Source organism: Silene latifolia, chromosome 8, assembly GCF_048544455.1.
Source record: "Silene latifolia isolate original U9 population chromosome 8, ASM4854445v1, whole genome shotgun sequence".
Lineage (NCBI taxonomy): Eukaryota > Viridiplantae > Streptophyta > Magnoliopsida > Caryophyllales > Caryophyllaceae > Silene > Silene latifolia.
The window spans coordinates 56,592,821-56,615,848 of NC_133533.1; the positions used below are offsets into that span (position 1 = coordinate 56,592,821).

Sequence of the window (23,028 nt, forward strand, 5' to 3'; positions counted from 1 at the left end):
AACCCTAATTCATTCTTCGTAAATGACCCTCCATACCATATTTTCAGAGTGACACTTTCCAAATATTTCCCTAAACAAATAAGATGATCGAAATTAGGGTAAAAGACAACAACTTGGAAATTAGGGTAAAACTAACAAAAAAATCGAATACAGTAAATAAATTGAATCAATTAAATCAATTTTGAATCCAAATCAAAACTAATTTAAGAAATTAAGAATAGAAAATATACTACTATATATCAATTGAGAAAAAAAATCCAGAAAATTGAAATTAGCTTATCCATTGACTCTGCAACGATGGCGATGAAGATACTGTGAAAGACGATGAAGAAAAGTGAATATGTGAAGATGATGAAGACCAGTGAAAGATGATGAAGAAGAGTGAAGGATGATTGAAGAAGAGTGAATGACATGTAAAGGAAGATGAAAAAATAAAAATAAGATAGGGTAAATGTAAAAGGGGGAAGGTAAGAGGTAAACTGATTATTTCAAATGACTTTAAGTTGAAGGGCGACCCGTTGAACAGGTTGCCCTTCACTTAATGCAGTAAAAGTTAAATGAATAAATACGTTAGTTTATTTTGGAATTATGATTAGTTTGGGTTAATTTGAGCAGGTCGGTTATAGTTTGGATTATTTTTATCAATTAACCCTAATAACAATAGACACAATGTGCCGTGCTTGTCAGGATTTCAAGAAATTAACAATTACTGTAGAAATTCAGCATATCATGTTGTAAAACAAGGCACAGACGAAGATATCCAAGCTTTACGTAGCAACAACATCGTTGATGGAACCCTTTTGAGAACAAAGATCCCAGAAAGCATAAACACCCTTAGAAGGTTATCAAATGACACAACAAACAGCAGAATAAACCAACAAAAGGAACTCTAAAATGACAAGCGAACCATCCAATTAAACCCCTTGACAAATGACAATGACAAATAGAGAAATGCTCTTGTTTTATCGGGATCAAACAATCCAATTAAGTGACGAGCAAACCATGCGACAGTAAACTGAAGCGGTAAAGAATCAAGACCCACAGTTCATACTTCATAGAAGCCCTCTAAAAGAACTTTCGCTTTCAATACTTCAAAATTTTGTTGTACAAACATACATCTATAGTACACACTAGAACATACGAAGATCTAATACTCTTAGACAATAACATCTACACTCCCAGCTCATCATAGATACTTCAGTGGCAATTCTTCGTAAGACCGTAGCATTACAGCCAGGAAGATGTAGGAGGTGTGCTTACTCATCCTCTTCAAAGTCCAACAGAAAATCAGTTAAATTCTCAGAATCATCTACCGCCTCCTCCAAAGACAAAGGATCTTTCTTCTTAGGTTTGTCCTAAAAACATCAAGGGGAGGGAGCATTGTTATCATGAATAAACATGAGAATCTTATGTTCCCTATAATGCTAGTATTGTATTGCACTATAATCAACAGAAGCCAAAGTTGCAGGATTAGGTGATCGAGGTTAGATTCATACTGTATCAATTCGTGATTGTTAGAATTTAGAATCCATTTTGTGTTCTATTGATTTTAGCTTCAGAAAAATGGCACCAAGCGAAAGCTGCAGTGGCGGACCCAGAAGAGGACCCTCCGTCCCCAATACAGTAATGTTTTTCCAGTCAGCAGGAAAGTTGTTTAATTGGCCTCAACACCGAGCATCACACCACTAGGGATTGGAAGTACTACTCATCAACAAAGTGCACTTTCTTTTGTGGTTATCCATGCGAAGGAACTCCACAGTTAAGCGTGCTTGGCTTGGCTGAGAGTAGTCTTAGGATGGGTGACCTCCTGGGAAGGTTCCCGTGATGCGCATGAGTGAGGACAAAATGCGCTAGAAAGGACCCGTGTTGATCTGTGGGCCATGTACACATCAAGCTACTGTGAGTGACCGCTCCCGACCCTAGGTTTGGGCCGGCGTGTTACAACTAGCCACTACACAGTCGCATTTACCAACAAAAACAGTACACAAATGAAAGCATGCAGACAAAAAAAAAACGTCTTTTACCACTCAATTACTAGCAGGTAAAACCATGAACAAAAGAGACTTTTGAATAAAGCTCTTTTTCCCGAGGTACATAGATGCACTCTTAGTGAGAACAAGAGTTAGCTCAAGTGGTAAGAGCTCTCTTACCCCAACCACGAAGTTGGAGATTCGATTCTCACCCGCGACCAAGTGCGCTCATTTGAACCAAAAAAAAATAGATGCACTCTTAGTGGCATTATAGAACTTCATTGATTAGAAGAAAAAGACCGAAATCACTCCTGTGAATTGTAGATTGTTATAGATAGAGCATATTTGTTATGACTTATGACATTCAAGACATTAATAGCATTCGTTTTAGTCACATTTTGAATAAGAGTAAATCACCTTAGACTTGCGAGCCTGAGGAGTGGTTTTGAGAACACTCCAGTTTCGATTAATCTTCTCATTCTCATCATCAACTGCCTCAACATCACTGTCCTCTTCATCCTGCGCCAAGAAATAAAAGAACAAATATAGTTTACGGTTTTGTTTGGATACACTACGGGAGGGGAGGGGGGATGCTGCTATGATTTTTTTTTTTCCAAAAAAAATATTTCCTGTGTTGGAAGGATTAGAATTCGGCGTATGGGAGAAAATAGATGCCTCAATCAAACCCTACTTCTTTTCCCTCGAGATTCCTCCATTCAAGCAGGTAATATGATCTAACAATAAGCAAGGGTGGACTTGTGCAAGTCCCGCTTGAAAGAAATTTATAATCAATTATCAATCCATTACATTATCAGAGGAAAGAGGAAACTCACATCATTTTCTCCAATGTCAACTGCACGGGCCATAGCTTCATCTATATCTGGCATCTGCTTATTGAAATGACCAAAGGTAGAGCACAATTTTTTACAGTTAGTATGATTAGATAATTACTGTCTCACAACGAAAATACGACAAGTTAATTATACATTCAAGTGATACTGCCATCTGAAAGAAACTGAAACTAACAAGAAAAATGGTGGCAATTACTCCCTCCGTCTCAGTCATTTGTTTACCTTTAATTAAAATATCGCTCACAAGAAATAAACAAGGTGAACAAATGATACGGAGGGAGTATTATTTTCACAATTAAAAGACGACAAGTTAAATTAAGTAAGACATAAGACATGATCTAAAGTGATTATGACAAGTTAATTACCTCCAAGAAAATTGTAGCAATTATTTGATTAGACACTTAGGCTGTTTCTTTCACAGCCAAAATACGAGAAGTTAATTACCTCAAGCTCTTCTGTCTTCTCTTTGGCCAAAATAGCTTCAAGCTCCTCCCTTGAAATGATTTTCCCATGCTGTTCATTTAAGTTTGCTCAAGGTAAGTGTTAGAGAAACTCCCGTCAGGAACTCAGGATATAGTGATATACACCAGAATTTCACGTCAGCAAAGAAGGATAAAAAGATGATCGGTTGATATGAAAGCATTAATCTGGAAGAATAAATCATCTGACACTATGGAATTAAATCCAGTGCAACACCGATTCGCGAGAGTTATCAAGGCTTCGAAGGTTACTGCAATCGCATTTTAGGGCAGTATTGGTCGCATTTTATGGTGCAGTGGCCAAGATCAAGCCACAACGACCGATCCCAGGATAGGACAGAGGGAAGAAGTCCTTTAGTGAAAGGTTTTCTGTATCAATAACGACATGATCTTAAACAGCCTAAACATCCTCAAAGCCGAGTACTTCAAAATATTTTTTTAATGAAACTTAGCTTGTATTGATATGTTCATCAGTTCAGTAAACATAAAACTTGAACTTTTATGTGTGTTCCTTTTAGTCTTTTACTAAGCAAGGTTAACTCCACCATTACGGACTATAGCCATAAATAATTCATTGTTCTATATGGAGTATCATGCTGTCTTAACTCTTAACTAAGCACTTTGCAAGTTGAACATTGACAGGAATTAACTTGCAACATAACGCAAGTACGCAACTGACCTCTTTTAAATATGATAGCATGTTTGGTGTAGGCTCATGAAAATCTGGACCTCTGTAATCAATCACGGCATCAGGAGCTTGAATGTAATTTATAGTAGGGTAAACCGGATCTCCACCCCATACTGCAGACAAAATTAATTATCAGGAACGGAGGGTAAAAGAAGAAAAGGGTACGGTTGCAAGATAATTATGTCAGGAGAGAATGTCAAAAGCCACACCAGTAATGACTTCCTTTTTGTGTACAAGGAGCCACAAGGGCAGTTATGATGCTTACGGGGTTTGAACCTAGGTAATAGCAACCACCACACAAAGCTATGGTGGTACCTCTAGTAAGAATACAAGAAAACAAAGGAGGAGAATGGAACACGAGAAAATCACTTATCATAGCATTGTTCCACACAGCTACAATAACAGCAGCAATAAGGCACACAGAGAAGTCCATGGAATACACATAGTTTCAGTGCTAATATCTATTGATAGTCTAGTATAAGTCAGATACTTCAGTCAATGAGTTACGTAACAAGCGGGTTTAACAATAAATCAATATAATATTCTAATTAAAGTAGGGCCAATTCTGACCGCACAAAGGCCACTTTTGTAATATAGCTTAGCAGTAGACCAGAGACGCTGTTAGCAAATTTTACGAAAATGTTCTTGGGAGTTGTATACCAGACACCCATCATGAAACATACAACAGCTGAGATGGAAAGAAAGAGAAAACAGGCAAACCACAATCAGACAATTAAAACAAGAGGTTAAGTAGTTCCAACTTCCAGCACTGCAGATTAGGTGTAACAAGGACACTTAAAGGGTATATTTCAGAGGTGAACATGGGTTAGGCCGGATTTGGGACGCACCAAGACACTAAAAGCATACTGAAACATGTGGGCTCGTGTCATTAGCCTAAGCCTCGCCCAAATGGGATAAAGTGAGTTTTTGGGGCTATGCGGGCCATAAAATTTGTATATCACATGGCTGATCTTTCAGATATTACCATTGTACTGTAATAAGAGATTATGTAAAACACAAAGTAAGCCAAGAGCAGAAGACACAGTGAAGAACACAAAATCCTATTATCATAGCAACCCTTGAGTAGCAAACAATCATAAAAGAGATAGAGTCCAGAAGAATATACTTTGCTTTATTTGGTCCTCACGCATACGCATAGCAAGAGGATCTCTACGAATCCGGATGTCCGCCCCCATCATTATGCGATATTCACTGGCTGTCTGATGAGAGAACATTTCATAGAGTTGTGTATTTTCATCTTCGCCAGTTTCTTCATAATGTTTCTGAATAGCTTCACGGGAAGTATCTCTCTTCCATGCTTTAACCCATTCTGAGTAATATGCCATGGGGCCTACCTCCTGTAGTCTTTCATGTTCAGCTTGTAGCCTATAGAAGCATACAATGCAACCCGAGATTGGGCCAGTGAGTTAAGCATTGGGTAAAAAAAAAAGAAACTGATGTTATTCATGTTAGTAAGGAATCACTAAAAATAAGTCAATGGATTACATAGATACCAATTTCTATGAGGCCAATCATAACCTGGAGGCTAGTTTTCACATTTACAAATCAAGTTCGGGTATCTTACATTCTTTTAGTTAACAGTCACACAACATACTCCACAGTTCCCCCTCGTAATTTCTATGAACCTAGTTGGGGAGATAATGTGAGATACAGAAAAAGAGGCATCACTAATTTGAGAAGAAAGAAACCTCTATCGTTACTTTATTAGCCACATATTAAACACTACGAGGTTATACTGAACTTTCCATCTCATGATGAACAATTGAACACACTGTTGTTATATGGAACATAAGGAGTAAGGACAGAAATCGCAAATTGATGTACTCATGTTACCTTTCTTCTTTAAAGAGGTGGCGTCTAGCCCTGTAAAGTGAAATCTCTGTTAGAGTTGGATGCTCGCCATAAAGCTTAATCTGCCCGGTCTCAGCCATAGCTTTAAGAAATACCTGAAAACCATTAGAGACAGAGACTCAGACTAGAGAACTGTGGCACTGTCCATAGTATTTCAGTTCCACAAACCTCATTTAAAATTAGGACATCTTCGAAGATGAGTTCCAAAATAAAACGAACTTTCACAAGGTTCTCATTTAACTTTTTGAGGTCAAAGTTTCAAAATTTTGACCACAAATATGTTGAAAAAAATCGTAAACATGATACTAAGATATTTATAATTGTTACCAGAAAGTCTTTCACAAAATTATATCTTCAACTCACTCTCTATTTTATATTTCCTAATTCCTACCTCATTCGGCACAAGAATTAATTAGTTCAATAATGTGTGATGGAAAACAAAAGTTGAAAATTAACGTCGGGTCCAAAATCATAATCGTCATGTATAATACACAATAGAGGAAAGATTCTAAAGTGAGATGTTCAAAGATACATGGCTTACAAAGGAAAGTAGTACGTTTATAGGTGAAGACATGGAGTAATATGCAAATGTAAAAAGTTGTCAAACTGTCGTCTTAAATACAACGTAAATAGGAAGAACGAAGTGAAGCAAAGGAATCACAATTTACATACAGAAACAACAGTTATATATACATCAAAACATTTTTAGAATCATGAACAAGCTTACTTTTCAGTTTCCACTAACCGTTTCAACATCAGGTCGCCTCCTTTGCCATCTAGACCATTGTTCTTTATCTGGCTTTCTCCAATTCCACCAAAGTTCATCACTTGTAAGCGGCTCATCCATCGTCTTCTTCACTTTTGGATCAACAAATGCATGAGGACGTCCAAATTTTTTGTCTAGTTCATATTCACTCAGCTCTTCCTTCTCAGGCTCTGTCTGGTAGACAACATACTCTGAAGAAAACTCTTTGGGATCATCAATAGTGTCATCTGGAGTTTCTACTAGCATTGGATCTATCGTAACTGGGCTTGGTTCTGACGATCCAGCAACGGCTACTGATCCTCTATACTTTTTTCGTCTGCTCCCCGGCTTTTTACCAAAAGATGGAGTACTTGATGATTGCCCTTTTGGTTCCGGGGCGTTGGCAGCCCTTACTCGATCAGCTGTGCCTTCAGGCCAGTATTCTTGTCCTGGAATACTAGCACGTGCACCAGAAGCGGGTTCAATCTTCCCAGATGTTGAGTCCAAATAGCTGTAATAAGGTGCACGCTCAACAGTTACCTCCTCAAAAGATTCCTCCTCCTTTTCACATTTTATACATAATGACGTACTCCTCTCTAAACGATGATATCGTCCTCGTTTATCAGGTAACAATATATTGGGAAATGAGGCAGCAAACGATGCCTACATCCATCAAAAATTACATTAATTCACCAAGACAGTCAAACTAATTGAGGTAATTCTTTTTGTGCACGGCTATTCACTCAAATCTGAAAGATAATGAAACACTGCTACAGTAATCCACGAGAATGAGGGAAAGACATACAACAGGTAAAACTAGTCATTTTCAACACAAATATTATTCCACCAACAGGAAGGAACAACAGTAATCTTCAAGCGTTAGCACAAACTAAGTTTTGCTAATGTTCAGGGTATGTCAGAAAGCCACAGTCGTTCACGTGATTTAGTTAAATAGAAGAACCATACATATTTTTGAAAGACGTGCATTGCCGGAGATAAAGCAAAGCAACCGACTAATTTCATTTCTTTATATTGTGAAATTAAGTCATTTGATGCAACTTCTGAGCCAATTTCAATCACGGCTAATCTAGAAACAGGCTCTATCACAACGAGAATAAGGCTGTGTACAATTGTACATTCGACAAATGTTGTATGAAACCAGGTGCTGCCATACTGAAGAAGAAGACAGACCTGATGATGAAGCTCTCACAAGCTCAGACCCTGACTCACTGCACCTGACTGTAGACAATAGTAGGTTCTAGATGGCCATTGTACAGCTGGCTTAGTTGACTAGGTGTAACTAACTTTGACCGAGTTTGTTACAAGTTTGTTGCAATTCTGTTGGCATTAGTTTGTATATAAATGAATCCTGTAACCGAATTTGATTAAGTTAATACAATCAATCACAATTTTAATTTAGCTTTCTCTCTCATAATTCTCTCACTAAATTCTCTTAGATATTTTCATATTCAAAGCTTCATAATATTCATCAATGGCGACTGCAAGCTTCATCAATGGCGGTCTATTAGCTTACTCTGTCCATTTTCACATGGTATCAGAGCAGGAATAGCCTGCCTCTGCTTATTTTTCTTTTACTTCCGCATAATAACTCTGATTTTACATTCTTTTGTTGTTTTTCTTTTCGAAACTTTGATCAAATCAATTGCGTTTCATTTCTTCTTTGTTCATCAAATTCGCGTCATTCTACTCTATTAATCAAGGTATGACGAATGAGACTGTAACTTCTGATGCTTCATATAGCAATCCTCATGATGATCCTATGTTCTTATCAAACTCTGACTCGCCTGGAATGGAGTTAGGCAACACGAAGTTTTCTGGTAAAAATTTCATGTCCTGGAGCAGGTGTGTGGTTATGGCGTTAGGAACCAAAAATAAACAAGGTTTCTTAACTGGAGCTGTGACTATGCCAGCATTGACCTCTCCAAAGTATTCTCAGTGGATCAGATGTGATTATATGGTCCGCTGCTGGTTATTGAACTCCATTGATCAAGATCTCAAGGAGAATTTCATCTCTTGTAAGTCGGCTAAAAGTCTGTGGACTGATCTTTGTGAGAGGTATGGACAGTCAAATGCTCCTTTACTTTTCCAATTAAAGAAAGAATTGAGAAATATTTCACAAGGTAATGATTCAGTTGTTGAATATTTTACTAAATTGAAACGTCATTGGGATGACATTGATGAGTTAGAAGCAATACCTGAATGTAACTGTGGTGCTATGGAGAAGTGTTCTTGTAATCTGTATAAGAAAATGCTTGATTTGTCTGTGAGAGAGAAGGTCCTCAACTTTCTCATGGGATTAAGTGATGCTTATGAACATCCTAGGTCTAATATCCTTGCTATGGATCCTTTACCACCTCTTAACAAGGTCTATTCCATCATACAACAAATAGAGAGTCAAAAGTTGATTTCTCACATAGTCAGTCCTTCTCAAGATGTCAGTGCATTAAATGCGTCTAGAGCTACTGGTCAAAGTAAGGGTCCTTGGAATGTATGGAAAAGAGATGATAAAAAGGAGGAAAAGAAGACTAAGGTTGATGATAGATGGTGCTATCATTGTAACAAGAAAGGTCATCTTCCTGAGTCTTGCTTTATTAAGTTCCCTGAGTTAAAGGCTAAGTACTTAGCCAGGTTTTCTGCTAATGCTGCTGGTGGACCTATGTTTAGCCAGCCTACTCAAGATTTTCAGTCTTCTGCTGCTCCTTCTACTTCACAATATGGTGCTCAGTATGCTCCACAGCACAGTCAGAGTCAAAATCAGCAAGGTTTTGTGGCTACTGCACAGTTTCAACAGGGTTCTCCATCTGGTTATCAACAGCAGCATGCTCTTCCGCAGGTTACACCAGTACAGTTTGATCCTGCCATGCTGACTGCTCTTTACAATCACATGATGCAAATACAACAGGCCAAGAATGATTCTCCTGTTGATTATTCTGATGCTTCTGTGAACTTTGCAGGTATCACTCTTGCTAATCAAAAGGCTTGTGATATTTGTAAAGATGCTTGGATTATAGATTCTGGTGCAACTGACCACATGACTGGTCATAAGCACTATTTTGATTGTTTGCAATTACTTAGAAAGCCAGTCTTAATAGGCTTACCTGATGGTTCTTCTCAGTTAGTCACATATGGAGGTCATATTACACTAGAATCAGGCATTAAATTGCATAATGTCTTATATGTCCCTGCATTCAAGCATAATTTGCTGTCAGTAGGCAAACTATTATCTACCACTCCATTGCTAATTCAGTTCTTTGTGAATAAATGTGTGATCCAGGACCCTGCTTCTAGCATTCCTGTTGGTGTTGGTTTACAAGAAAGAGGCCTGTACAAGCTCAAGCATAGAGTTGCAAGGTTCTCAGTTGATAATAATGTAATAGCTACTGCTGCTAGTTGTTCTTGTTCTAGTTTTGATAATTGTAGTAAACATAATAATGTAGTTCTTTTACATGCCAGACTAGGGCACACTTCATTGTCTAAAATGCAACATATTGATGTTGTTCCTTGTAAAGGCATGAAGCACTATGATTGTGAGACTTGTTTACAAGCTAAGATTCATAGGTTACCATTTGCCAGAAGTATTCATAGGGCAGATTGTAAGTTTGCACTTGTTCATGTTGACCTTTGGGGTCCTTATAAAATAGCTTCTGTTACTGGTGCACACTATTTTTTTACTATTGTAGATGATTATACTAGAGTGACTTGGACTTTTTTACTGAAATTCAAGACTCAAGTAGCATCTATTTTGGATAATTTCTTAGCTCAGGTAGAGAATCTTTATAATTCTTCTGTCAAAGTGATAAGAAGTGATAATGGTACTGAAATTATTCAAGATACTTGCTTAGGACTCTTAGCTAAAAGAGGTATACTTCATCAAAAGAGTGTACCAGGGGTACCTCAGCAAAATGGTAGGGTTGAAAGGAAGCATAGGCACTTGATTGAGACTGCTAGAGCTATGATGTTACATGCTAAACTGCCTAAAAGATTTTGGGGAGAAAGTGTTTTGACTGCTACCTACATCATCAATAAACTTCCTTCACCAGTTCTAGGATGGAAGACTCCTTATGAGGTTTTATTTGGCAAAATACCTACTTATGAGGAGCTCAGAACTTTTGGATGTTTATGTTATGCTCCCATTAATTCCTTGACTAAGGATAAGTTTGCTTCCAAAGGAAGGAGGTGTATGTTCATTGGGTATCCTTTTGGGCAAAAAGCATACAAGTTATTTGATCTTGATAATCATAAAATTTTTGTAAGTAGAGATGTTGTTTTTCTAGAAGACAAATTTCCTTTTCATAATCATACTGAAAAGGAAAGCACAGATCCTTACATTTTTCCTGCTCATCCTATTGATGATGATGAGCCAAATTCTATTTTCTCTCCTCATTCGAATTCTCATACAGAAATATTACCAAATAATACAGCAAGTATCTCACCTACTCCTAATACTAATTCTCCCATTTCTACTAATAATACACACCATAGAAATCTTACTACCAATTCACTTGTTTCCAATCATACATCTGCTGCACCACCTGTAACCAGACAGTCTGCCAGGCCTAAGACTCTTTCTTCCAGGTTACAGGGGTTTGTTGTCCCACCAAAAATCCAAGGCATTCTACAGAAGGATTCTGTTGATGCCAGCAATAATCAGTCTGTTCAGGCAGCTTCCTTGAATGCTGTCATCCAAACTTTTGAGCCTTCTTCTTATGGTCAAGCAAAGGGAGATCCTAACTGGGTGTTAGCCATGTCCAAGGAGCTTCAAGCATTGGAAGATAATGGCACTTGGGAGCTTGTAGCTTTGCCTGCTGGTTTCAAAGCTATAGGATCCAAATGGGTGTACAAGGTCAAATTTAGACCTGATGGGAGTATAGAAAGACATAAAGCCAGGCTTGTGGCTAAAGGATACAGTCAAGTAGAAGGTAAAGATTACAAACACACCTTCTCCCCTGTTGCCAAATTTGTGACAGTAAGAATTTTCTTGGCAGTGGCAGCAACTAAACAGTGGAGAATCCATCAGCTAGATATTAACAATGCATTTCTTCATGGCTTCTTAGATGAAGAAGTATACATGCTGCCACCAGAAGGATATAATAAAGCATTGCCAGGACAGGTATGCAAACTGAAGAGATCCTTGTATGGTCTCAAACAAGCATCAAGGCAATGGAACATTGAGCTCACAAAACTCCTTCTATCCCATCAGTTTGTTCAATCTAAAAGTGATTACTCCTTGTTCATGAGAAAAGAGAATGATCTTGTGACTATAGTACTTGTATATGTAGATGATCTTCTCATTACTGGTAATCACCTCAGTTTCATAGCCATTCTCAAGAAATCCCTGGATCAGGCCTTCACTATTAAGGATCTTGGATTCATCAGATACTTTCTGGGATTAGAAGTACTGCAGACTGCAGAGGGCATCTTGTTAAACCAGAGAAAATATGTTATGGACATCCTCAAAGATACAGGACTGCAAGAGGCTAAATCTGCTGACTTTCCTTTACCAAGGGGACTGCATTTAACCACTGATGAAGGTGTTCCTCTTCCTGATCCAGAAACATACAGAAGACTGGTTGGCAGGTTGTTGTATCTTAACCTCACTAGGCCTGACTTGTCATATGCTATACAACACCTTAGCCAATTTTTGAGTGTACCTAGAGAACCTCATTTTCAGGCAGCTCTTCATGTAGTACGATACCTTAAAGGTACTGTTGAGGCCACACTCTTTTATCCTGCAAACAACACCCTTAACTTAAAGGCTTTTTGTGATGCTGATTGGGGAACTTGCAAGTTCAGTTGTAGGTCCTTGACTGGTCATTGTGTGTTCCTAGGTGATTCACTTATTTCATGGAAAACAAAAAAACAAAAAACCGTTTCAAAAAGTTCTGCAGAGTCAGAGTATAGAGCTATGTCTTACACAGCTTCTGAGATTGTATGGGTACAAGGTCTGCTGCAGGATTTTGGTGTCACTGTTCCTCTTCCCATTCAGCTTAATTGTGACAATAAAGCGGCCCAGCACATTGCAGCAAATCCAGTGTTCCATGAGCGTACCAAGCACATCAATATAGATTGCCATTATATACGAGAACGAATTCAGGAGGGTTTAATTTGTACAAATCATGTCAAATCTAGTCTTCAGCTAGCTGATCTTATGACAAAGCCCTTGGGGACTCAACAGCACCAATTTTTATCCTCCAAGTTGGGATTGCATTTCACTCCCTTTCATGCGCATCCAACTTGAGGGGGGGCTATGAAACCAGGTGCTGCCATACTGAAGAGGAAGACAGACCTGATGATGGAGCTCTCACAAGCTCAGACCCTGACTCACTGCACCTGACTGCAGATAATAGTAGGTTCTAGATGGCCATTGTACAGCTGGCTTAGTTGACTAGGTGTAACTAACTTTGACCGAGTTTGTTACAAGTTTGTTGCAATTCTGTTGGCATTAGTTTGTATATAAATGAATCCTGTAACCGAATTTGATTAAGTTAATACAATCAATCACAATTTTAATTTAGCTTTCTCTCTCATAATTCTCTCACTAAATTCTCTTAGATATTTTCATATTCAAAGCTTCATAATATTCATCAATGGCGACTGCAAGCTTCATCAATTTAATCTAATTTGGATAAATAACATCTTATTCCAATGCACCATTTGCAAGAACCCTTGAGGTACTCATTAATATTGTTGCTGTTATGGTATCCCATTTACATATTCCCTAAGCAATGGAAATTATATTTTCGATTTTGTTTCTAAATTACTGTATGGTCTTTATTCTATTACTAATTCAAACCCCTAACTTCGAATCTTAGCTCCGTTACTGATTAGACCATTCCACTAGCACCCAAACAATCTTTCTACATAATGGGCACATCACACAAAAAATATTTCTAAATTATCAATTTGCAAATCAAAATTATGCTGAAAGAAGAGAGGATAAGGAAGAAAAACACCACACTAATTAATTAAGCTAAGCACAAATTATAAAATAAGACCGTCTTACCTATGAGACGGGTCCTTTTATACCGTATATAAAAGGAGCGTCTCACAGTATATAAGACGGTATAACACAAGAATTATTGTAAATTAAGTAAGAACCTTGGAAAAGGAGACATCAGCAGGAAGCATACCCCTGAATCCTGTATCTGCAGCAATATAAGAAAATCAAAATTATAAAATGCAAAGGAAAATTAATGGTGGGAAATGTAAATAAGATGGAAGGAACTGAGAGAAAATAACGTTGAATAAGCGAGTTAGTTGACAAAGATGCCATGTATGTGATGTGGATTGTACTCAAGAAACAGTTAGTTCACAAGATAGTTTTTATTTGGGAGGTTTAGCTCTCATGAGCATACGCCATTGTTGTGGATAAAGTGGCAGCCTCAACAGCAGTATAGTGTACTTGGACTTCTACTATTTACTAACTGGGGTCTGGGTGCGAGTTGGCAAACGGGTCAATTGGGTCATCTTCCGGTAAGAATTTTGTGTTTGCAGGCTTTGGGTCGGGTCGGGTCCTTTTCAGGGAAGCTATTATCAAATTATTTGCCGATAATAAAGTAATTAGTTTGCAACATAAAACATTCGGGTTGGATCAATTCGAGATTGGATTAGGGATGTCAGCGGGGTGGGTACAGCCCCGCACCCGCCCCAGTTGAGGCGGGGATGGGTAGAGTTTTGGCAGGTGGTGAGGCGGGTGCGGTTACAAAAATTGTATCCGCCGTAGGTCATGGGATGGGGATGGATTTTGCATCTTACCCACCTACCCGCAAATCATTAAAAAAACTAGTAGGATTATGATAATTATATAAATCCTATTTAGTTATAATTAAGATATAATGTTAATAATAACTATTTTATAAAGTTTTTTACTAACTTATTTGGTGAAAAAATAAAATTATAAAGATAAATTCCAAAAAATGGAAATTAATAATGATTAAACCAACTTTTACGAAAAAATTTATCGAATAAAATGATCGTGCAGCGGGTTAATGGGTAAGCGGGACGGGTAAGGTTTTATATTTCCACCCATTGGGGCGGGGATGGTTTTGGAAACCTTTACCCGCCACGGGTGGTGGGGCGGGGATGGGTACGAGTTTTTCTTGGTGGGTACGGGGGAGCCTAAATCCACCACTGCCCGCCCCAATGACATTCCTAAATTGGATGTTGAGTTTGGGTCGGGTCACATTTACCAGGTTTAGGTGCAATGTCGCATGGTACAACAAATAAAAAATGATCACTTTATAATAAACAACTATCACTTCTAAGAACTAATGGTCATTTTGTAAGTGGTCATATCATAAAACCATCTTATAGTTAAAACACAAATTCTCATTGAAGACATGACATATCCGTCACAAGCTGAAGACGGATACCATTTTACCTCACAATGTACCCACTTTTTCTCTCTCTGCAACACTATTCATGTGGTCCCCTTTCTCCACTAACCCATTTTATTACCATTTTATCTCACAAAATATCCGTCACAAATGGTAACCCGTCACAAGAGAGACCAATTGTAGTTAAAAATACACAAAATCTCATTTGTACGGCACGTATTCGTCACTTTGGAGTGACGGATACCATTTTCCCTCACAAATGACCCAATTAGAGGAGAGAGGGAAGCACATGGAGGTGCCCCACCTTGTCCCCCCCCTTCCGTTTTGTGAGTGACATTATCCGTCACTTGCTCTGACCCGTCTTCAGCAAGACTAATTGTTGAAAATATCGTAGCTCTCGCTAAATAATTGAAAGATCATATTTTCGTGTCTGTTCATTTTGTTTTTGTAAACTTTTTATTGTTAGTTGTGGCTTGCAAAGTTGCAATGACACTTATATTTGGTACAAATTGTAGTACATGATTTTGAAATAACCGTCCTCGTTTTATTGCTAACTCGTGATCGTTTTTATTTGTACTCCATACCATTTTTACTTTAAATAATATCATGGTTTTAGAATGAGTATTGTTTTTTCACATTCGCATTTTACTCTTTCATATACCTTTTTTCATAAATTTTCCATAGTCTACCCCTTCCCTTAAAAAAAACCCCCAAATTACGTCTCTTCTCCTTCCTCAAAATATAATCAAATTACTTGTAAAATCTGCAATTATAGATCACCAAATTCACCATTATCGTATATAGCTTATCCTTTTATATTTATTTAGTCAATAAAACACTTTTTTTCCATGGTTTAATTTGCAAACCCTAGGCTTTAAAAATAAAAACAATGCATACACTGCCTCTCAATCACTATCAATAAAGCACTTCAATCGAACAAAATATTTCATTGCCAATTAGAATTAGATAATAGGAGTAAAACATGTTTATATAATCATCATTAATAATTTTGAATAAATTTTCTATCTTTTTTATTGTAATTTTGATTTAATAATCTGAGATTTTCAAGTTTATTATGGGTAAAGGATGGTTAATTTGTTAGGTGACGACATACAAGACCTTAGACGGAGAGTGGGGTTGTTCGCCGACGAGACGGAGGTGGCTGAGCTTTAATTGTTGTGCACAGGTAGTGAGGATTGTGCGCGAAGGGAGTAGTGTGCTATGTTCATATGCATAGGCTTTTTGACGATTGACGGTCGAAGATGGCAACCGGTAAACGCACCTACGACCGATAGTGGGTAAGGGCGTTTTGGGAGGGTGGAAGACTGGAATTGGTGGTAAGTCGTGGTGGGGTTATTGGTGACAAGTTTTTTTTTTTTGTTCGTGTATTGTAAGGAAAAGGGGAAATGGAAAGTTGTCTTGTGAAAATGAGAGGGTCAAAAGAGTAAAATGCATATGTAAAAGAACAATACCTTTTTAGAATATCTTGCCATAAAACCGTCTCTCAAGAGATTTATGGAATTACTAAACATTACTCCCTCCAATTCTTAAGAATTGCTCCATTTCTATTTACGCATGTTTCGTATGGCTAGTAGTCTATGTTATAATGGTGACTTGGTGAGGCACCACCCATTTATATTTCTTAATAATCCTCGTGCAAAAGTAAATCAAGCAATTCCTAAAAATCGAATCATGCAAAACTAAATGGAGCAATTCCTAAAAATCGAGTGGAGATTAATGATTATCAATTCACCTTATAAAAGTTGGGGCTCGAATGTTTAAATTATCAACCGTACAATATTCCTCAAAGGTTTAAGAATATCGGTCAGTAAAACACTAAATTGACTGCATGTTTAATGGTGTGAACTGTTGAACACACACTCGTATAAATGGCCAACAATTCACCTTTAACTCTTTTAAGTTGTCATGAATGGCCCAATACCAATAATAGTGTTACAATTTAGGTTGTACAAAAGATGTGAACTTATAAATATGAATGACACCCCTCAACAGGGCACAAAAAATGTGTAATACTAATAATTGTTCAACTACACCAGCAGATAAGTGAAGACATCTGAAATACGTGTGACCGAGAAGCGACAAGGTCTTCCTACCAGGGTTGGCAAAAGGTTTGAACCAGAACTTCGATTTGAGAAGAGTTAACTGAAAGCATTTTTAATGGATATTGTCCAAAGAAGATCTGTGTCCGAGTTCACAGTTACCATCTCTCCAGTCACTAGGTTTGATGTGCTCACCAAGCCCCCAAACTTCATCTCCGTGCCACCTGGAAAATTACATCATGTTGAATGTTAATTGACAAACTTAAGATGAACAAGAAATGCACATAAAAAATGTCGCTAATTGTCAAATGTCAAAATGTAAAATCAATACGCAGAGTAATTAGCGGTTGGCGGTCACTCCGCACAAGTGAAAAACTAATTGAAAGTTTGCAATGGTTATAAAGGGCCCATAGCTTGTTATATTAAGGCATGTTAACAAAGAAGAAAAAATGGATCAATGCAAAAAAAAAAAAAAATACGGTTGTGGCGGAAAACAGCAGCAGGCAATTTGAATGCAAACCTACGTTACAAAATCCAATATAATTTGCTTCCACTCATAAAGCTAAGGTTGAACGGGTTATTTAGAGGCATAATCACACAGAGATACCGCGTCATCAAAGGAAGTCAATGCAAGTCCAACATGACATTACAATGGAAGCCTGACTTCAACAATCACTGTCACTTGTTTCCTAATTTGTTATTGACAGAAATAGGCCACAGACTAGAATGCTATGTTACTCTGAAACTTGTTGCATGTTGGGCGTCCTTCAACATTTGACATAACATTTTGATATTTCAATTTAGGCCAAAAACGTAAAACGCTTTCCACAAAGTGGATGTCTCTGACAATCGGACACCATGTCTCATCCAACACTTGCAACTTAGTCAGTGTAACATGGCTCTCAAGTCTCTGAAGTTTGAACAATGAACATCTCAAAACAAAGATATTACAATTTTAGATTTTAGGAACAATTGGAATATGCATATAATCGTAGCTTTTGTCACATATAAACTTCTAAGACGTGATTGAGCCATCCATCAATACTGTTGCTACGCCCTTTTGTGCACAATATTGGCCGTCACGTGACAGTATGATTAAGTTGACAATCAATGTAAATTATGAAACAAAAAAAAAAACCAGCAATTTATTTACTTTGATCGATGTCTGAAGTGATAAAGCACGAAAAGTTTGCTTACTGAGGTTCCATTTCAGCCCAGAGGTTGTGGTGCAAGTGGAGGGCATTCCAATTGGTATTAGTCCACAATGAGGACCAACAGCAGAAGACTGAATATGAATTTTATGATGATGAGTTTTCGGGAGAACTTGAATCAGGCAATCATCTGAAAGAAGGATTATCCGCATGCCAGAGAACCGGTAAAGAACATTGATGTTCCCAGCTTCATGATCAAAGCGTCCACCAAGTGCTCCAGTAACAAGTATGCATAGCTGCATGGTACATATTAAATAATAAAATGCATGAAACACAAAAATTCATATGAGACAATCTTGTAATTATTATTATGAGACTAAACACGTGAGAAATGATTGGGTTAGTTATTCTTTTAAGTTAGTGGGTAGATGGGTAAAGTTAATAATGAAATGGGTGGTCTCACATTATATTAGCACGAGACAGTATTTCATGAGACCATTTTTCAGGCGTCCCTGACTCACTAAACTTATGGATTACAGTTAAGCTCATCATGGTGGCCGTGGCCATCACTATTCCAAGAACGGCAAAAAAGTGAGATACTGAAACAGTGAAAGTGCAAATGAAGTAACTCACATTGGATTTTTCGGAGTCTGGCGTTGAGTTAGTGATGTGTGCAATACACTTGTGCAGGTCTGTGGTATCTTGATCATGAGATTCATCTATTGTATCACATCCCTGCCATCAAACAATCACCAATCAAAATAAAACAAGAGAATAGTCGGTCTTTCAGCTCTCTGGACAGCTATTATTCAGATGATGAATAAGTGGACAACATGAGGGTCCACATAAACACCAAAAATTGAAGGAACTCATTCTAATAACAGGAAGTCACTATTGTGGATACCCTGTCAAACAGGCTACATGGAAATTCGACATCCACCAGATTTAACACTTGTCACATTTGTAGTTGCCAACAAGTAGCCCTCGGCTTACCAATACCTTTCAACTTTAATATTGAACATTTAAATTCGAGCACAAGCTGCATCACAGAAGTAGAGATATGTAGTTCTACAACATTACCCCATCCCTTCAAAGACTTATGCCCTATGTAAAAGAAATTATAATCTTTTTACTGGTACTATTTTATGGACTATACCAAACAGAGGAGAGGCTAACAACAAGACTATTTTTCGTATATGGAAATTAGAGGGCGGGGAGAGAGGAGAAGGTGGTGATATGGGGAAAAAAATTAAGAAAAAATCAATCAGTAACACCTCAGCACTATAAAGGATTTATCCAATTAATAAACTGAAATACCACGATTAACCTATGAGGCTATAACCTATACTGCTATACCCCATATATGCATTGATTATGGCTATGAAGATAGCACATTGCTATCATTATCACGTTATTTAAGCCAGACATACCATATCTTTTTGGTGTTTGTATTGCATGCCGGATCAATTATGTTTGGCTAAAGCAACTAAGGTAATCGCGGTCCTCAACGTATGTAAATGGGTTTCTTGTAAAATTATAATTTTTACAAATAAACAACGCAACACAATCTCTGTATCTCAAGAGAAAAAATGCCACATAGGACCTTTTGCTTTCTCAATAGCACAAGAGATCCTTTTTCCCATTAAATAGAAGAGGAGATTTTGCATTTGCCTAAAGACGGGAATTTAGCAAGCAGGGATCAATTGCAATGAGACCTTCAGATTTGGCTTTATTGGGGGAAAAAATGGAAAACAAAGTTTTTTTCTTTGAATTATACATCAGACAGCTCACGTGATAAAATCTCAAGTTATCACCCTTCTTACCGTCACAAGCTCTGCAAAATGCATAAAAGGCAACACAAGCACAGGTAAATCAACGTCAAAATTGTCTCAAATCTTAGGCCAGGATGAATGTACCTAATTACAATATAAGTGCTCCGTCATCCCAAAGAGCTTACAAATTTTTGATTGAAAACATTCCATACATAAAACTAAAAATCTTACGGAGCAAGATAATACACCGCATTGAAATCCAAACTTGAGTAAATTAGTGATAAAAGAAAAACAAACACGATTTCGATTGTTTGACTTACACAACTAGTTACCTGCTTTGTATAATAATCCAGCACATCTTCTCTGATGGAGTCCATGTCACCTTTAATTACATCAGGCTTATACCTGGAAAATATCCAGATGTTAGATCATCATTAGTATGGACCGAACAGATTAAGATAATAAAGAAGACAAGCTGAAGATTCCAGGTAATTGGTAACAATAAGTTTGTAACTCGCGACCACGCATACACAAACAAAAACGAAAGTGTTCCGTCAGAGTAGTAGATTTCATCAAAGTGGATTTAGGCTTTAAAGGATTCTACAAATAATGCAATTAGAATGACCATTGACTTTATATTCTTGCTTTAATATCGAAGGAAATCTTGTTCCTTCCAAGTACCAACATTCTCTAAATTCAACTGAAATTACTTTTGACAAACAATAAGCGAATATATGTTCCAACCGCGAAATGAGACCAAGATTCTAGAAAGCCAACCCTAATTTTTAAACCTCAAATCCACTCACACTCATCTTCAGGACTCATTTGTTTGAACAAACTAAATCACCTCAAGATTATCACAGTTCTGCAAATTACCAATAAAAGACCTCAACAAATTCTTCACTGAAATCAAACATTCTGAGCTCAATTTACAATCACTAATATAGTAATATCCATGAACGCCCGATCATAACAGTAACGCAACAAAAAAAATACCATAATACGTATAATCAAACTACGATACATAACAAAACAATCTTAAAATCAATCATGTTTGTTTAGATGAACAAATCGAGAATAATCACATCAATAATGAAACTGTACTCACAACAGCTAACACAACATAATTCGTTAATCAAACAAGGAAATATAACAAATCAATCATAAATTCATGATTCTGTAGCTCAACTACATCAAGAAAAAAATACGATAAACCAAAAAAAAAAATCAACATAAACATAATTTGTTGCAAAACTACCAAACATAACAAAAAAATCATAAATTTTTGAAACATTACGATAAAAACAAAAACAAATCAATCAACGACAACATTACGAAACATATCAAATTCTCGACCGTAACGCAATCGACAAAATTACGATTAAACAACTAAAAATGAAGCAAGAACAACCTTTGACGAACATCCAGCGGACTTAGGTCAGGGAAAAACAGAGGCATCTCATCAAACAAACGATTAGCTCCTCCATCAGCACACAATCGTATCTTAGCTGCTCTACAAACAAAACTTCAATCAATTAACAATACAAATCAATAAAACCCTAGAAATTGGGGGAAAACAGAAGAAAGAAAGTACCGTGGTTCCAGAGAAGAGGAGCGAAACGCGGAAGGCGTTGGTTAAGGATAATCAAGGCGTAATTTAGCGAATCGGAGGGGAGTGTAGGTAGAAGGAAACCTGCGGTGTGGTGCATTATAGCTAATTCCATTTTTTTTAAATTAATATTTTATTTGTATGATGATAACTTGAGCTGCCTGTCTCTTGTTCAGAAGAAAATTATGCGCTGAAATTTTAGAGGAACAAGGATGATTGAATTGAATTATAAGTCGTATACGTTGTGGACTTGTGGCCATGTGGGTCTTTATTGCCGGAAATAGTAGGTTCGTCAACCGGTCCAATGACCGGGTTTGGTATGGTACGATTTGTGTATTTATTTCTTAAATTGAATTATTTGTTATGGGTTTGGTGAGAGGATGTTAATGATTTTGTAATTTTGTTATCTCAAGTATGGGGGTAGGCTAATTCATTAAACACAAAATCTCATTGAAGACGGCACGTATCCGTCACTTTGGAGTGACAGATATCATTTCCTCTCACAAATGATCCAAATAGAGGAGAGAGGGAAGCATATGGGGGTGCCCCACCTTGTCCCCTCTATCCGTTTTGTGAGTGGCATTACCCGTCACTTGCTCCGACCCGTCTTCACCAAGACTAACTGCTCATTAAAAGCTCTCCAATTTAGGTTTTGTTTTGAATATTAAAACTAGTTTTATACCCGTACAAAAAATATGCGGATCGTAATAGCAGACGCTATTATTAGATACATGAGCATAATTGAGCGTGATAAACGGTTCAATATCGTGACAATATAAATAGTCATATTTGGAGATTCGAATATTTGATAAATATTAGATTTGAATATCAAATAATATAGAACCGTATTTTATTAGAATTATATTAAAGGTATTTGACATTTTAGACCCGTTAAATGTATGTACATTGCAATATTTTATGTAAATTGTAACATTTTGTGGACATGGGGCCACGGGGGCGCTTGGGAAACAAGCGTTTGCATTTGTGGAGTCGCCACCAATTTTTATGGGAAATTGGAACCGTTCGAATACCTCGTGTCATGTCAAGACTCAAAGTAGTGACATGAACACCAAGAACTCGTTACCCTTAGCATTCTATGTCTAGAATGACTCTCGTGGATGCCAATGAACACGGATGTTCACAGAGATCTGTAGTAAGGGGTGAGGGTACGTATTAGGAAGCTCTTTTGATCGAACATCTAATCCCGCCCGCCTCGATAGCGGCCTTTACTAATGATTAGGGAAATTATCTATACTCGATATATCGTCGATTATATGCATGCAATGCAACATCCAAGTTTTAATCCTAGCATGTGAAGATTAGACTAAGTCGGTGAACAATTAATTTAAGAAACAATTGGGTCGAAGTAGGAATTTAAGGTTCAATTACATGTGAAGACATACAAATGATACAAAGAAATATGATAAAATACAATAAAGGTGTAACATTCCGTTTTGACGGTTGATCTTGTTTG

The 23,028-nt window shown here is 37.3% G+C and overlaps 2 protein-coding genes across 4 annotated transcripts; both read right to left on the bottom strand.

Moving 5' to 3' along the window:
• Positions 1–886: 886 nt before the first annotated feature.
• On the bottom strand, positions 887–14,025 carry LOC141596874 (protein PLASTID TRANSCRIPTIONALLY ACTIVE 12, chloroplastic). The gene is made up of 10 exons (XM_074417143.1): positions 13,866–14,025; positions 13,725–13,771; positions 6,606–7,268; positions 5,843–5,955; positions 5,115–5,374; positions 3,980–4,101; positions 3,266–3,334; positions 2,804–2,857; positions 2,388–2,489; positions 887–1,355 (listed from the first exon to the last, which is right to left on the bottom strand). Exons 1-10 carry the CDS (start codon positions 13,897–13,899, stop codon positions 1,257–1,259), a joined length of 1,563 nt encoding a protein of 520 aa, XP_074273244.1. The 5' UTR covers positions 13,900–14,025; the 3' UTR covers positions 887–1,256.
• A 2,768-nt stretch (positions 14,026–16,793) lies between these two features.
• Positions 16,794–21,798, bottom strand: LOC141596875 (thiamine pyrophosphokinase 2-like). Of its 3 annotated transcripts, none has more exons than XM_074417145.1 (6): positions 21,540–21,798; positions 21,357–21,453; positions 20,278–20,350; positions 18,807–18,908; positions 18,220–18,469; positions 16,794–17,246 (listed from the first exon to the last, which is right to left on the bottom strand). In XM_074417145.1, the coding sequence occupies exons 1-6, from the start codon at positions 21,667–21,669 to the stop codon at positions 17,122–17,124; spliced, it is 777 nt and encodes a 258-aa protein (XP_074273246.1). In that variant the 5' UTR covers positions 21,670–21,798; the 3' UTR covers positions 16,794–17,121. The 3 variants fall into 3 exon arrangements, with proteins under 3 accessions (XP_074273246.1, XP_074273245.1, XP_074273247.1); XM_074417144.1 differs by having other exon boundaries at positions 20,266–20,350; positions 21,540–21,795; XM_074417146.1 differs by having other exon boundaries at positions 21,357–21,458; positions 21,540–21,795.
• Positions 21,799–23,028: the final 1,230 nt, after the last annotated feature.